Below are 12,816 nucleotides of genomic sequence, written 5' to 3'. Positions count from 1 at the left end.
AGGGTTACTACACTTTTTAACATTGTCCGTCATTTTTTTGTATTTTTTTGTATTTCTTTTTGTCACTTTTTTTATATATATATTAATATTGTATCAAAATTGTTGATTATATTTAATGTTGTGTAAGTATTTGACACTTTATTGCACATCTTTTGCATTGTGCTCATAGATCAATCCTGGATGGGTTAGCTCCTGCGTGTCAGTTATGCGGAAGTCAGGAGAGCTCCGACCGCCGGCGTGCGTTCCAGAGGCGGGGACGCGGGGTGATGACATCACCAGGAAGCACGCAGTGGCTTAGGAGTGTTCTGACTACACGCAACAGACGCAGAGGGCACACCTGATCCAGGTAAGTTCAATCAAGCATTGGTGGGCGCGGGAATCTTTGTAGGGTATTTAACTCTGTCATTTGATGTTTGTGAGTTGAACCCTGAGGACGAGCTGTTGTCTCGAAACACTGGTGTCGGTCACCACACAATAAATCTTTGAAGTTGTATCCAGTCTCCGAGTGACGCCTTATTGCCATCCATTATACTTATGGTCGCTGACCTGGGAAGGCACCGGAGCAAGTATTGTTTACTTAAAGTCGTGGAGTGCCGGATTCTTCGCTTGTTTATATATATATATATATATATATATACACATATTTGAAATTGGATGGGCACCGGCGCCAGTTGTAAGCCCTTATCAGAGGGTTGGACCCCTTGGTTACTCTCTCTCTCTCTATATATATATAAACGTTGGTTGTTCCACTGTTTGTTTAATACAACTTTTAAAAGACCTACTAGTGCCAGTCTGTTTCTTCTACTATATATATATATATATATATATATATATATATATGTATATGTATATATATATATATATATATATAGGGCTATTTTTCTGCAGGCTCCAGCAGGAACTGTGGCCCTTATTCTAGTTCACTCTTTCTGACAAAATTTTTCTTAGCTGGACAAATACAATGTGCACTGCAGGTGAGGCCGGTGTAAAACCCCACCCAAATCTAATTATCTCTGCACAAGTAACACCTGCACCTGCAGTGTTCCAGATAAGAGCAGCACATCCTCAACAGGTTAAATAATGTTGTGGTGCCATCCATATATCACCCAAGGGATTAGACATAGAGAACAGGCAGCAGCACTCATCAAATAAGGACCATGACAATAGCAGGTAAGTCAGTTAATGTTTCGAACCGCTTTAATCAGGTCCTTTTTCAGGACATGTCCTGAAGAAAAACCTGATTAAAGTGGTTTGAAAGGTTGACTGACTGACTTACCTGCTGTTGTCATGGTTCTTATTTGATGAGTGCCGCCGGCAAAGGCTTTGAAAAGTTCTGGGGCTTTGTGCATATTGGAACATTGCACCATGCGTCCCAGCTGCAATGTCAGCTACACGTTAAATACTCCCACCACCTTCTTTGTCACTGGATGTATACTAAATTGTTTTGAAAGGTTTTCTATTGTGAATCTAGATCTGAGGAAGTATGTAAACTTGGACATTTTAACAGCTCAATGTCATCCAGTATAAATACATTGTATACTCACTCTTGTTTATCTAACATAAGCTTCTGTTTCATCAGCAACCTTTTGATTTCAGTATCAAGATCCTAGGAAATAAAAATAAAATACCACTATTTGTATTACTATTTACTTATGTTATACTTGTGTACTGTGCTCTGATTTCATGGAATATTACCCGGATCAGGGATATCATTTTATTTATTTATTTATTGAAATGTTATTGGTTGTAAAATACAACACCTTACATGATTATATGCCATGTTACTGGGCTCTGTGGTGTTTCGTGTGGTTATAAATATTTGTGTAATTCCTCATTGAAAGTGCTTCTTTATGAGTTTGGCACACACTCATAGTGGTACATTGAATAAGATGACATTTCTATTGGAGAGGGGATGTTGCTCATAGCAACCAATTAGATTACAGACATTCCTCACTTAATGACCAGGTTCCGTTCCTACGACCCGGTCGTTAAGTGAATTGGTTGTTAAACGAGCCTATATAAAACCCCTTTAGACTTCTGAGACACGGGTCGCTAAACAGGCTGGGCAGGTCGTAACTGCGAGAGGGTAGGTCGTAAATCAGAGCAGGCAGGGTCGTAAGTCTGAGGAGTCACAGCATGGACGCTAAACGAAGGCCCGGGTCGTAAGTCCGGGTGGTCGGTAAACAGGTAGGTCGTTAAGTGAAGAATGTCTGTATATCTATTATTTTCTAGAAGGTGCTAAGTAAATTTACCACATAGTATAGTAGATCCACTGCCATTAAATGGATGCAGTTGTCAGTATTACCTTCCAGTGTACATGTAACCACCTTTTAATTTCAGGTATGTGGCTACCACATGTACTATACTGATTTTATGCTTGTTTCCTTTTAGGGCTCTCAAATGAATAGAGGTACAGCGCGTTTATATAAAAGGGTAAGTTTACTTTTCAAAATGTGAAGAATATAACATTACAATACAAACATTTGAATTCAATAAACAACTTTTTTCATAACTTACGGCTTCAATAATTGACTTTAACAGTAGAACAAGCAGAGCATAACTTTACACAGTATGACGGTTCAATAAATAACTTTGCATGACATGTATAAACTCAATAAACTACTATACTTTCTATCTTTCCTATACACATAGTAATGCATGCATTTACACAAAAAGTTACTGTGCGCTGGCCAGCATAAAAAACACTGCATATAGATATATTTGTTGGCGCGCGTTGGGGCCCTTGCTGAAGGTGTGAATAGGCTAATAAGCAACCTGTTTAAATATGAATTTGTCCGCTGGTCTTCACTAGGTGTTCCTAGCACTGTAGAAGTCTATGTCTCTGTCCCTGTAATGTGTGATATTACTCGCACCAAGTATCTGTGTAATTGAGTTTAGATACAATAGTCTGACTTCCTTTGGTGTAGATTGAAACTTTCTATGCTCCTCTAAAGTTGTTTGACTGTCAGCCCAGGGGCAATTGTTACAAAGTCTCCTATTCTGTGAAGTAGGAAGCTTAGGCTACTTCTATGCGGCTGCTGTATTAAGTGGAGCTAACATCAATGTCTGGGGTTCCTGCGTGTGATAGTGCATAATGAAGGTTAGCTCACCCTTCTTGCAGCTCTGATCATCTATCTGGGCAACTGTCTTTTTTCCTATCTTCTTCCTTCTCTTCCTGCTTTAATGTCTTTGATCTGCCTGCCTTTATTCTTCCTGCACCCAGCCTAGTGTGTACACCTGTCACTTTGTCCCCCCACCTCCCATCTCCCGCAGGGCACTGCTGTTAAAACAGGCAGACCCTGGGTGCGGAGGGGAATATTAGAGTGCTCCTATAAGTGAGTCAGGAGCGCTACTTCTGGCATGGTAATTGTTGGCAACTGTCCAAGGTGGGTGACAGCGGGGGCCCTCCCCCTTTCTTCTGTCAGCACCTCCTCCCGTCTCCCGCTGGTGGCCGTCAGTGATATGAACGGCACCAGGGTGTAGAGGGGTGCGACAGGGGTGGCTCTCTCCCGAACTGGATGGTGGCTATCAGCTGGGCTGGGCGGCGGCTTTCGGCAGGGCTGGGCGGCGGCTTTCGGCAGGGCTGGGCGGCGGCTTTCGGCTGGGCTGGTGATGATGGGCGGCTCCCTCCCTCGCTGTTCACACCTCCTCCCGTCTCCCGCTGGTGGCCGTCAATGGTGAGGGCGGCCCCAGGGTGTAGAGGGGTGTGACAGCGGCGGCTTACTGTTTGTGCTGGGCGGTGACTCCTCTTCTTCGTCTGCGGTGCTTGTGCAGCTTCTTCCTTCTGCCGTCCACGCCTCCTCCCGTCTCCCACAGGGCAGCGCTGCCAGACAAGCAGGCTGCACCTGGGTGTAGAGGGGCGTGAGCGGGGCTGGTCTCTTCCTCCCGGCGTGTAGGTGGATCTGTGGGCGGCAACCGGCAGGCGGCTTGACAGGCGGCGTCTTCTCCCGGCTGGGCGGCTCTTGTGGATGACGCGCCGCCAGCGCCTCTCCAGACAGCGCGAGGCTCACCCGTCAGCGGCGTCTCCGGTGCAGGTGAGTTGCGCTTGTCAGCGTCTTCCCGGGTTGGAGGCTCTTGTGGGTGGCGCGCTGTCAGCGCTTCTCCAGACAGCGTGAGGCTCTTGTGTCACTTGCGGTGGGCTGAAGGGAGGCAGCTCCCAGTGTGCAGCGGAAGCTTGTCTCTCCGGCGTTGTCCTTCTGATAACATAAGAATGCCGGCACACATAGAAGTTTTGCAGAGCCTGCCTGGGGTCCCTTCCCCGACTCCTCTCCAAGGAGCTCAGCCCGCGCTAATTACAGCTCAATGTCTACAGCGGCGCTGACTGACTCCGTTGGAGGGTTCTAGAAGGGAGCGATCAGCTTCACCCTATGAGCTCTGACAGTTCCTTTATATACTGTGCTGGGAGGTCAGCTGTGCGGCACGAGAACAGCTGTTCTCCCGCTCAGTGCACGAGACAGCTGACTTCCCGCACTTTTAGTGTCCTCGGCGACACTTACTATACCTGTTTGATTGGCAGCTGGCTGTGGGTTCACAAAGGGGGCAGCAGCATATGTGTAAACGCTGCATTACCAATGTCCATGAGTCATTAATACATTCCACTGCCACCAATGCCTTTTGTCCAATAACTTAACACTAAAACACAGTTTTGGCAGAGCCTGTCACTGGCCATAGTTATCTAACATGTATGAGTCTATACCACCCGGTTTTAAACAGTTTCTGAGCAAAATATACATTTTGGTTGCTCAGTCAGCGTTACCATATCTGTGGAAAAGTTCATCACACAACATCAATCCTGAGGTGGAAACTGCTTATACTTTTATAATTACATTTCTTAACATATTTACAGCATGAATATGTTACACTCTTCCCCTGATGATACAAGGCAATAGATGAACTTGGATCATCATAGAAATATTTACATTTATTAATATACAACTTCAGTATTTGCAAAATAAGGCCATACTGCTAAGTTGGCAGGGTAGGTCACTCTTGGGATATATGTGGGTACCCCTAACTGATCATAAGTGACAATGTTTGGGGGCCTACATGCTCTCTTGGGCCTAGTTGTGGTCACTTCCCCAAATGCTTCCCCATCTTCCAAGGTATAGTCACTGGGATAATTCTCTGTTGTATCCTCCTCCCCCACAACCCATTCTTCAGGGACAGGACAGTCAGAGTCATTAATTGTAAAATCCCAATCTGCTACGGCAGGGCTTGGCGTAGGGGGTTCATCATTAAGTTCACTTTCCTCAAGGCTTTTGGCAATGTCTCTTTCATAGTCTTTGAAGTAACAGCCTTGGCCAATTTCATCTCCATTCTCTTCTGGTTCTGTAGAATGATGTATCTGTGCAGTGTCATTTGTAGGCGTTTCTTTTCTTACAGGTTCTGTGTCTCTATCTTTCAGGTCCTCCATTCTGGTATCTCGTCCAATGGGAAGAAGGTTTTGTCTATGATGGGTCAATACAGCCCCTTCTCCATCCTCTCTCTGGATTTTGTATACAGGTAAGTTCTCAAACTTTTCTAACACCACAAATGGTTCTTCTCTCCAGCGGTAAGAGATTTTGAATTTTCTAGGGTGTCCCAGTCGTCGAAGTAGCACTCTGTCTCCTGGGTGTAAGACATGATCACGTACTTTACGGTCATAGTTAGTCTTGTTCTTCCTCCCTAGTTTGTCTGCTGTCTTTTCAGCCAGTTCATAGGCTTCCTGGAGTTCTTTCCGAAGGGTTTGCACATACTTCAAGTGTGAGGTATTTGACGGATCAGAGTTCAAAGTTCCGAAGCTGATGTCGATTGGGAGCTTTGCTTCACGTCCGAACATTAGGTAGTATGGCGAATACCCAGTGGCATCACAACGTGTGCAGTTATATGCATGCACCAGCCTGGATACATGTTGCTTCCATCTGCGCTTGTCCAATGGATTCAGGGTCCCCAACATATCTAACAGGGTTCTGTTGAATCTTTCAGGCTGGGGGTCACCCTGTGGATGGTATGGGGTGGTTCGTGACTTTTTAATTCCGCAACTTTGACACAGTTCTTTGATAAGTCTACTTTCAAAGTCACGCCCCTGATCTGAGTGCAGTCTGTTAGGAAGTCCATAGTGGATGAAGAATTTCTCCCACAGCACATTAGCAACTGTAACAGCCTTTTGGTTTGGAGTGACATATGCCTGGGCGTATCTGGTAAAGTGGTCGGTAATTACTAGAATGTTGCATTTGTTTCCCGACTCCACTTCCAGGGTTAAAAAGTCAATGCAGACTAGGTCCATGGGCCCTTGGCTCTTTATGTTTACCAGTGGGGCTGTTCTTCCCGGGAGAGTTTTCCTGGCGACACAGTTACCACAGTTCTTGCAATAGGCCTCCACATCTCTCCTCATGTCTGGCCAGTAGAACCGATCAGTTATTAATTTCAGAGTCTTCTCTATCCCGATGTGGCCATGTTTGTCATGAAGAGCTCTCATTACTGTAACACGGTGCTTCCTTGGCAGCACAATCTGCCATTGGTTTCTCCCAGCTTCATGCTTTCGGTACATCACCCCTTTCTTGGTAACCAGGTTCTTTCTCTGTCTTTTCAACAGTTCAGCTTCTTTCCTGACCTCTGGGGGAGTGCTGGGGCTGTGCTTGTGAGAGAAAGCGCACCTCATGCCTGGATCAGCTTGCTGGTCTTGCCTTAGTTGACTCTGCCTCACCTTCGGTAGCCCTTCCATTTCAACTTGGCTAATCCAACAGTAGGATAGCGGTAAGACTTGCGGTGGCAGCCCCAAGCAATCTGCATATCTCTTTTCGGGTGGTTGGTTCACTCCGATGCTGTGGCACATCCCCTTGATGTTACTTGCGGGTACCTCGATCCACTCATCTTCCCCTTTTTCTTCAGGTTGGCCCGGCATGCGGGAAAGAGAGTCAGCATCGGTGTTGTTGACACCTGGGCGGTATTTCAGCGAGAAGTTGTAGAGAGCTAATGCAGCTAGCCATCTGTGTCCAGTAGCATCAAGCTTGGCTGTGCTTTGCACATAAGTGAGCGGGTTGTTGTCAGTGTGGACGGTAAATGATGCTCCATACAGGTAGTCATGGAATTTATCCACAATACACCATTTCAGGGCTAGGAATTCCAATTTGTGCGTCGGGTATTTTTTCTCGCTTTCGCTCAATCCACGGCTGGCGAATGACACCGGCTTTAGCTCCTTCCCGTGCTCTTGGTACAACACTCCTCCCAGTCCATCCAGCGATGCATCAATATGTAGGACGTAAGTCAATTCTGGGTCCACATAGCTGAGGACAGGTGCCTCTGTTAAGCATTGTTTCAGGGAGTTGAAAGCAGCCTCACATGCATCCGTCCACCGATCTCCAAAGGGTTCACTTGTCTTATAACAGTCTTTCTTTGACTTCACCCTCTTGTTAGTCGATGGGTATCCCTTGGTCAGATCGGTCAAAGGCTTTGCAATACTGGAATAGTTCGGGACAAACCTGCGGTAGTATCCGCAGAAACCCAGGAATGATCGCAGCTCCTTAAGCTTGTTCGGACGGGGCCACTTCTTCACTGCCTCTACCTTTTCTGGATCGGTCGCCACACCATCTCTGCTGACAATATGCCCCAAGTACTTCACTCGTGATTGGCACAACCGGCACTTGTCAAGCGATAGTTTCAGCCCTCCTTCGATCAACCTCTCCAGCACTTTCAGCAGGCGTTGGTTATGCTCCTGAAGGGTTGACCCGAATACGATGATATCGTCCAGGTACACGATGACTTCTCGGTACACCATATCACCCACGATCCTTTCCATCGTCCGTTGGAAGGTGGCTGGGGCTCCCTTGACTCCTTGGGGCATGTTCAGAAACTCGAAGAACCCCAATGGGCAGATAAAGGCTGTCTTTTCTCTATCTTCGGGTCTCATAGGAATTTGATAGAAGCCGTTTCTTAGGTCGAGCACTGAGAACCAAGCGCTCCCTTGTAAGCAGTCCAAGGCTTCATCTATTTTTGGCACTGTATATTGGTCAGTTACTGTCCTCTGATTTAAAGTGCGGTAATCAACGCACATCCTGATCTTCCCGCTTTTCTTGCGAGCTACCACAATAGGGGAGGCATAAGGGCTCCGGGACTCTATGATGACTTGGTTTTCTAATAGTCCTTTTAAATGCTGCCTCACATCTTCGAAGTCAGCTGGCGCAATTCTTCTTGAACGCTCCCGGAAAGGGGTCTCATCTGTGAGCCTTATATGGTGTTCCACTCCCTTAGCCATGCCGAGATCCCACTCTCCTTCAGAGAAGGCTTGCTTATGCTTTTCAAGTTCTTCAATTAACATGGCTCTATCATTTGGTGTAATGTCGCTCTCCTCAAAACAGTCCTGAAACTTATCTTCCCTTGTCCCCACATAGAAAGAACTTGCATTCGCCTGCTCTTCTTCTCCCTCTTGCCACTTCTGTAACACCTGGTATATGTGGGTGTTGGTCCCTATTATGACAGGTGTCTCTCCCCTTTCTTTCGACAGGTCTGGACACACTAAAGCGATTAAAGGTGTTTCTAGAGTGTCAGTCTCTTGTGATGACGTCTTGTGCAAACTGAGGTTCACTTGTACATAGCCCAGATAGGGGTACTTTTCAGCACTAAGGCCCCATATTACAAGTCCGCTGAGTGGCTGAATAGGTACTTCTGACAAGTTCTTCTCATACCACTCCTCAAATATTATGGACACTTGGGACCCGCTATCCACTAAGATTCTACACGGCTTGTTGTTAATGGACGCGTTCATGTGGCAAGTGGGCCCTACTAATCCCTCAGGTAATTCCCCATTCCACCAGGAGTTTCCCATGGCGCAGCAAGTTATCTCTAGGGGGCCTATGCGGGGTTCACAGACCTCCCTCTCCCGTTTCCCTGCTCTTGACTTTCTTGGCTCAGGTTGCTATTGTCTGTTCTCCTGCCAGGGTTTCTGTATGTGCCCCGGTTACATTCGAAAGCTCTATGCCCAAACCTTCCACAGTTAAAACATCCCCTGCCACTCCCCCTTCCTAATCCTCTTATCGGGGTGTTGACGTTTGGAGTGGGGGCCTTTGCATTCTGCTTTACAATAAAATCCTCTAACTTTTTATTTTGTTCTTCTAACATTTTAAGGATTTTGGCCTCAAACTCGCTACTTTCAGTGGCGGATTGTACCACCTTTACCTTTTTCACAGTTTTTTCTCTCATTTCAATTAGGACTTCGTCCTGCTTCACTTCCTTAAGTAAGTCATTAAAGGTAGGGGGAGGCTCCCGTACCCCTGAGCATCTTAACTTCTGTGCAACAGGGTCACTAGTTAATGCTCCTCTGAGAAGCTGCTTCATCCTGTGTTTGTCTACCTCCGTTTTCTCTATTCCTCCCTTATCCACTATTTTATACAATAACTTGTCTAGGCGGATCAGGAAGGTGCTTAGCTTCTCCCCAGGGTCTTGGAATGTATGGTATAGTCGGGACGTAAGGTCCCCTACGTCTTCCAGGGTCCCAAAAGCATAATCCAGGGCCTCAAAATACGTTTCCAGGGTGGCATTGGGGCTACTGCGCCTGGCTGCCTGGATAATTCCCATGGCGGGGCCCCTCAAACTTTCTACCACCCTTTGCCTTTTAATTTTATCTGGGCACTGCCATTCCTCAGCTTGCTGTATGGCTGCCTCCTTCCATGCCTCGTAGGCTTCCTCTCCCGTGGGTATTGGGATAATCCCAGAAAATATACGCAGCCTACGATAGCTTCCCTCATAATGCCATCTTTCAAGTTGTGTTACCACCCTGTCTACTATAACCTCAAATTGTCCGCCACTTACATTGGTGGTTTCGCTTTGGGTATCATTATCCTCTACATCCCTTTCCTCCTTCCCTTTGGCATTTGCATTAGTGGTGGGTTTTTTTGTACTGGCAGGCCCTTCTGGTTTTACTGGCCCTATTATATGCCATTTCCTCCCTGTTTCTTCGTTAGCTAAAACCATTGCCGGGAGTAAGCTGGGGTCTAATTCTCTCAGATTCTTTATGAGAAATGCTGTTACCTTCCCCAAGGCTCCCTTCCATTTGTCCACTATTTTTGGTTTAAGTATACCATACAGTTTGTCTGCTTGTTCTAGTACCTCTTCATCTGAGAACTCCGAAAAGTTTCCTGCTATTCCTAGGCATTTCCTAGGGTCCCTATCTTTTTGTATACACCACTCGTGTATATCCGTTTCTGTTAAAGCCTCCATTTTATACGTGTTAGGTAAACAGGAAATCCTATCAAATCTCAGCTCCAGTGCCTCCAAATGTAACCACCTTTTAATTTCAGGTATGTGGCTACCACATGTACTATACTGATTTTATGCTTGTTTCCTTTTAGGGCTCTCAAATGAATAGAGGTACAGCGCGTTTATATAAAAGGGTAAGTTTACTTTTCAAAATGTGAAGAATATAACATTACAATACAAACATTTGAATTCAATAAACAACTTTTTTCATAACTTACGGCTTCAATAATTGACTTTAACAGTAGAACAAGCAGAGCATAACTTTACACAGTATGACGGTTCAATAAATAACTTTGCATGACATGTATAAACTCAATAAACTACTATACTTTCTATCTTTCCTATACACATAGTAATGCATGCATTTACACAAAAAGTTACTGTGCGCTGGCCAGCATAAAAAACACTGCATATAGATATATTTGTTGGCGCGCGTTGGGGCCCTTGCTGAAGGTGTGAATAGGCTAATAAGCAACCTGTTTAAATATGAATTTGTCCGCTGGTCTTCACTAGGTGTTCCTAGCACTGTAGAAGTCTATGTCTCTGTCCCTGTAATGTGTGATATTACTCGCACCAAGTATCTGTGTAATTGAGTTTAGATACAATAGTCTGACTTCCTTTGGTGTAGATTGAAACTTTCTATGCTCCTCTAAAGTTGTTTGACTGTCAGCCCAGGGGCAATTGTTACAAAGTCTCCTATTCTGTGAAGTAGGAAGCTTAGGCTACTTCTATGCGGCTGCTGTATTAAGTGGAGCTAACATCAATGTCTGGGGTTCCTGCGTGTGATAGTGCATAATGAAGGTTAGCTCACCCTTCTTGCAGCTCTGATCATCTATCTGGGCAACTGTCTTTTTTCCTATCTTCTTCCTTCTCTTCCTGCTTTAATGTCTTTGATCTGCCTGCCTTTATTCTTCCTGCACCCAGCCTAGTGTGTACACCTGTCACTTTGTCCCCCCACCTCCCATCTCCCGCAGGGCACTGCTGTTAAAACAGGCAGACCCTGGGTCAATGTTCCCTCTAATTTTACGAAGGCTGCGTGCGGCAAAAGATTTGGGCTGTGCAACCTTGGAAGGTAATGTAAAATTTTGTGCGTCACTAATATATAACAGGAAAATGACGTTCAGCATTTGTGGTAACTTTACTTAAAAATTATATTAAACATTCAAAACGCAGCACACAATGTAGGTAATGGCTGAAACACACATTAATTGAGTCCACAACTGCAAAAAGGGACCACTGCTGCTTTTTGCGCTCTGTTGTCATGTCTGTGCGTACGCTCGTCGAGTTGTGTGCGCGCGCACGTGCGCACAGCTTAGAGGGAACACTGCCCTGGGTGCGGAGGGGAATATTAGAGTGCTCCTATAAGTGAGTCAGGAGCGCTACTTCTGGCATGGTAATTGTTGGCAACTGTCCAAGGTGGGTGACAGCGGGGGCCCTCCCCCTTTCTTCTGTCAGCACCTCCTCCCGTCTCCCGCTGGTGGCCGTCAGTGATATGAACGGCACCAGGGTGTAGAGGGGTGCGACAGGGGTGGCTCTCTCCCGAACTGGATGGTGGCTATCAGCTGGGCTGGGCGGCGGCTTTCGGCAGGGCTGGGCGGCGGCTTTCGGCAGGGCTGGGCGGCGGCTTTCGGCTGGGCTGGTGATGATGGGCGGCTCCCTCCCTCGCTGTTCACACCTCCTCCCGTCTCCCGCTGGTGGCCGTCAATGGTGAGGGCGGCCCCAGGGTGTAGAGGGGTGTGACAGCGGCGGCTTACTGTTTGTGCTGGGCGGTGACTCCTCTTCTTCGTCTGCGGTGCTTGTGCAGCTTCTTCCTTCTGCCGTCCACGCCTCCTCCCGTCTCCCGCAGGGCAGCGCTGCCAGACAAGCAGGCTGCACCTGGGTGTAGAGGGGCGTGAGCGGGGCTGGTCTCTTCCTCCCGGCGTGTAGGTGGATCTGTGGGCGGCAACCGGCAGGCGGCTTGACAGGCGGCGTCTTCTCCCGGCTGGGCGGCTCTTGTGGATGACGCGCCGCCAGCGCCTCTCCAGACAGCGCGAGGCTCACCCGTCAGCGGCGTCTCCGGTGCAGGTGAGTTGCGCTTGTCAGCGTCTTCCCGGGTTGGAGGCTCTTGTGGGTGGCGCGCTGTCAGCGCTTCCCCAGACAGCGTGAGGCTCTTGTGTCACTTGCGGTGGGCTGAAGGGAGGCAGCTCCCAGTGTGCAGCGGAAGCTTGTCTCTCCGGCGTTGTCCTTCTGATAACATAAGAATGCCGGCACACATAGAAGTTTTGCAGAGCCTGCCTGGGGTCCCTTCCCCGACTCCTCTCCAAGGAGCTCAGCCCGCGCTAATTACAGCTCAATGTCTACAGCGGCGCTGACTGACTCCGTTGGAGGGTTCTAGAAGGGAGCGATCAGCTTCACCCTATGAGCTCTGACAGTTCCTTTATATACTGTGCTGGGAGGTCAGCTGTGCGGCACGAGAACAGCTGTTCTCCCGCTCAGTGCACGAGACAGCTGACTTCCCGCACTTTTAGTGTCCTCGGGGACACTTACTATACCTGTTTGATTGGCAGCTGGCTGTGGGTTCACAAAGGGGGCAGCAGCATATGT

General features: G+C 47.3%; 2 protein-coding genes across 2 annotated transcripts in view; both read right to left on the bottom strand.

Annotated features, from left to right (window-relative positions):
- Positions 1 to 8,819, bottom strand: part of LOC146062913 (uncharacterized) — a 43,061-nt gene extending 34,242 nt beyond the window's left edge. The window contains exons 1-2 of the mRNA XM_083174921.1: positions 4,934 to 8,819; positions 1,545 to 1,606 (exon numbers count right to left, since the gene is read on the bottom strand). Of these exons, the coding sequence (XP_083031047.1) occupies positions 1,545 to 1,606; positions 4,934 to 8,803 (3,932 nt within the window). The 5' untranslated portion in view covers positions 8,804 to 8,819. The remainder of the gene's footprint in view (positions 1 to 1,544; positions 1,607 to 4,933) is intronic.
- A 10-nt stretch (positions 8,820 to 8,829) lies between these two features.
- LOC146062911 (paraneoplastic antigen Ma1 homolog) lies at positions 8,830 to 10,194 on the bottom strand. Its single transcript, XM_083174920.1, has one exon. The coding sequence runs from the start codon at positions 10,192 to 10,194 to the stop codon at positions 8,830 to 8,832; it is 1,365 nt and encodes a 454-aa protein (XP_083031046.1).
- Between the last annotated feature and the right edge of the window lie 2,622 nt (positions 10,195 to 12,816).

Source organism: Crinia signifera, chromosome 3 (assembly GCF_055691185.1).
Source record: "Crinia signifera chromosome 3, ASM5569118v1, whole genome shotgun sequence".
NCBI classification, from domain to species: domain Eukaryota; kingdom Metazoa; phylum Chordata; class Amphibia; order Anura; family Myobatrachidae; genus Crinia; species Crinia signifera.
Note: the sequence above shows the minus strand (reverse complement) of the source record. Positions and strands in the feature narration are given on the sequence as shown.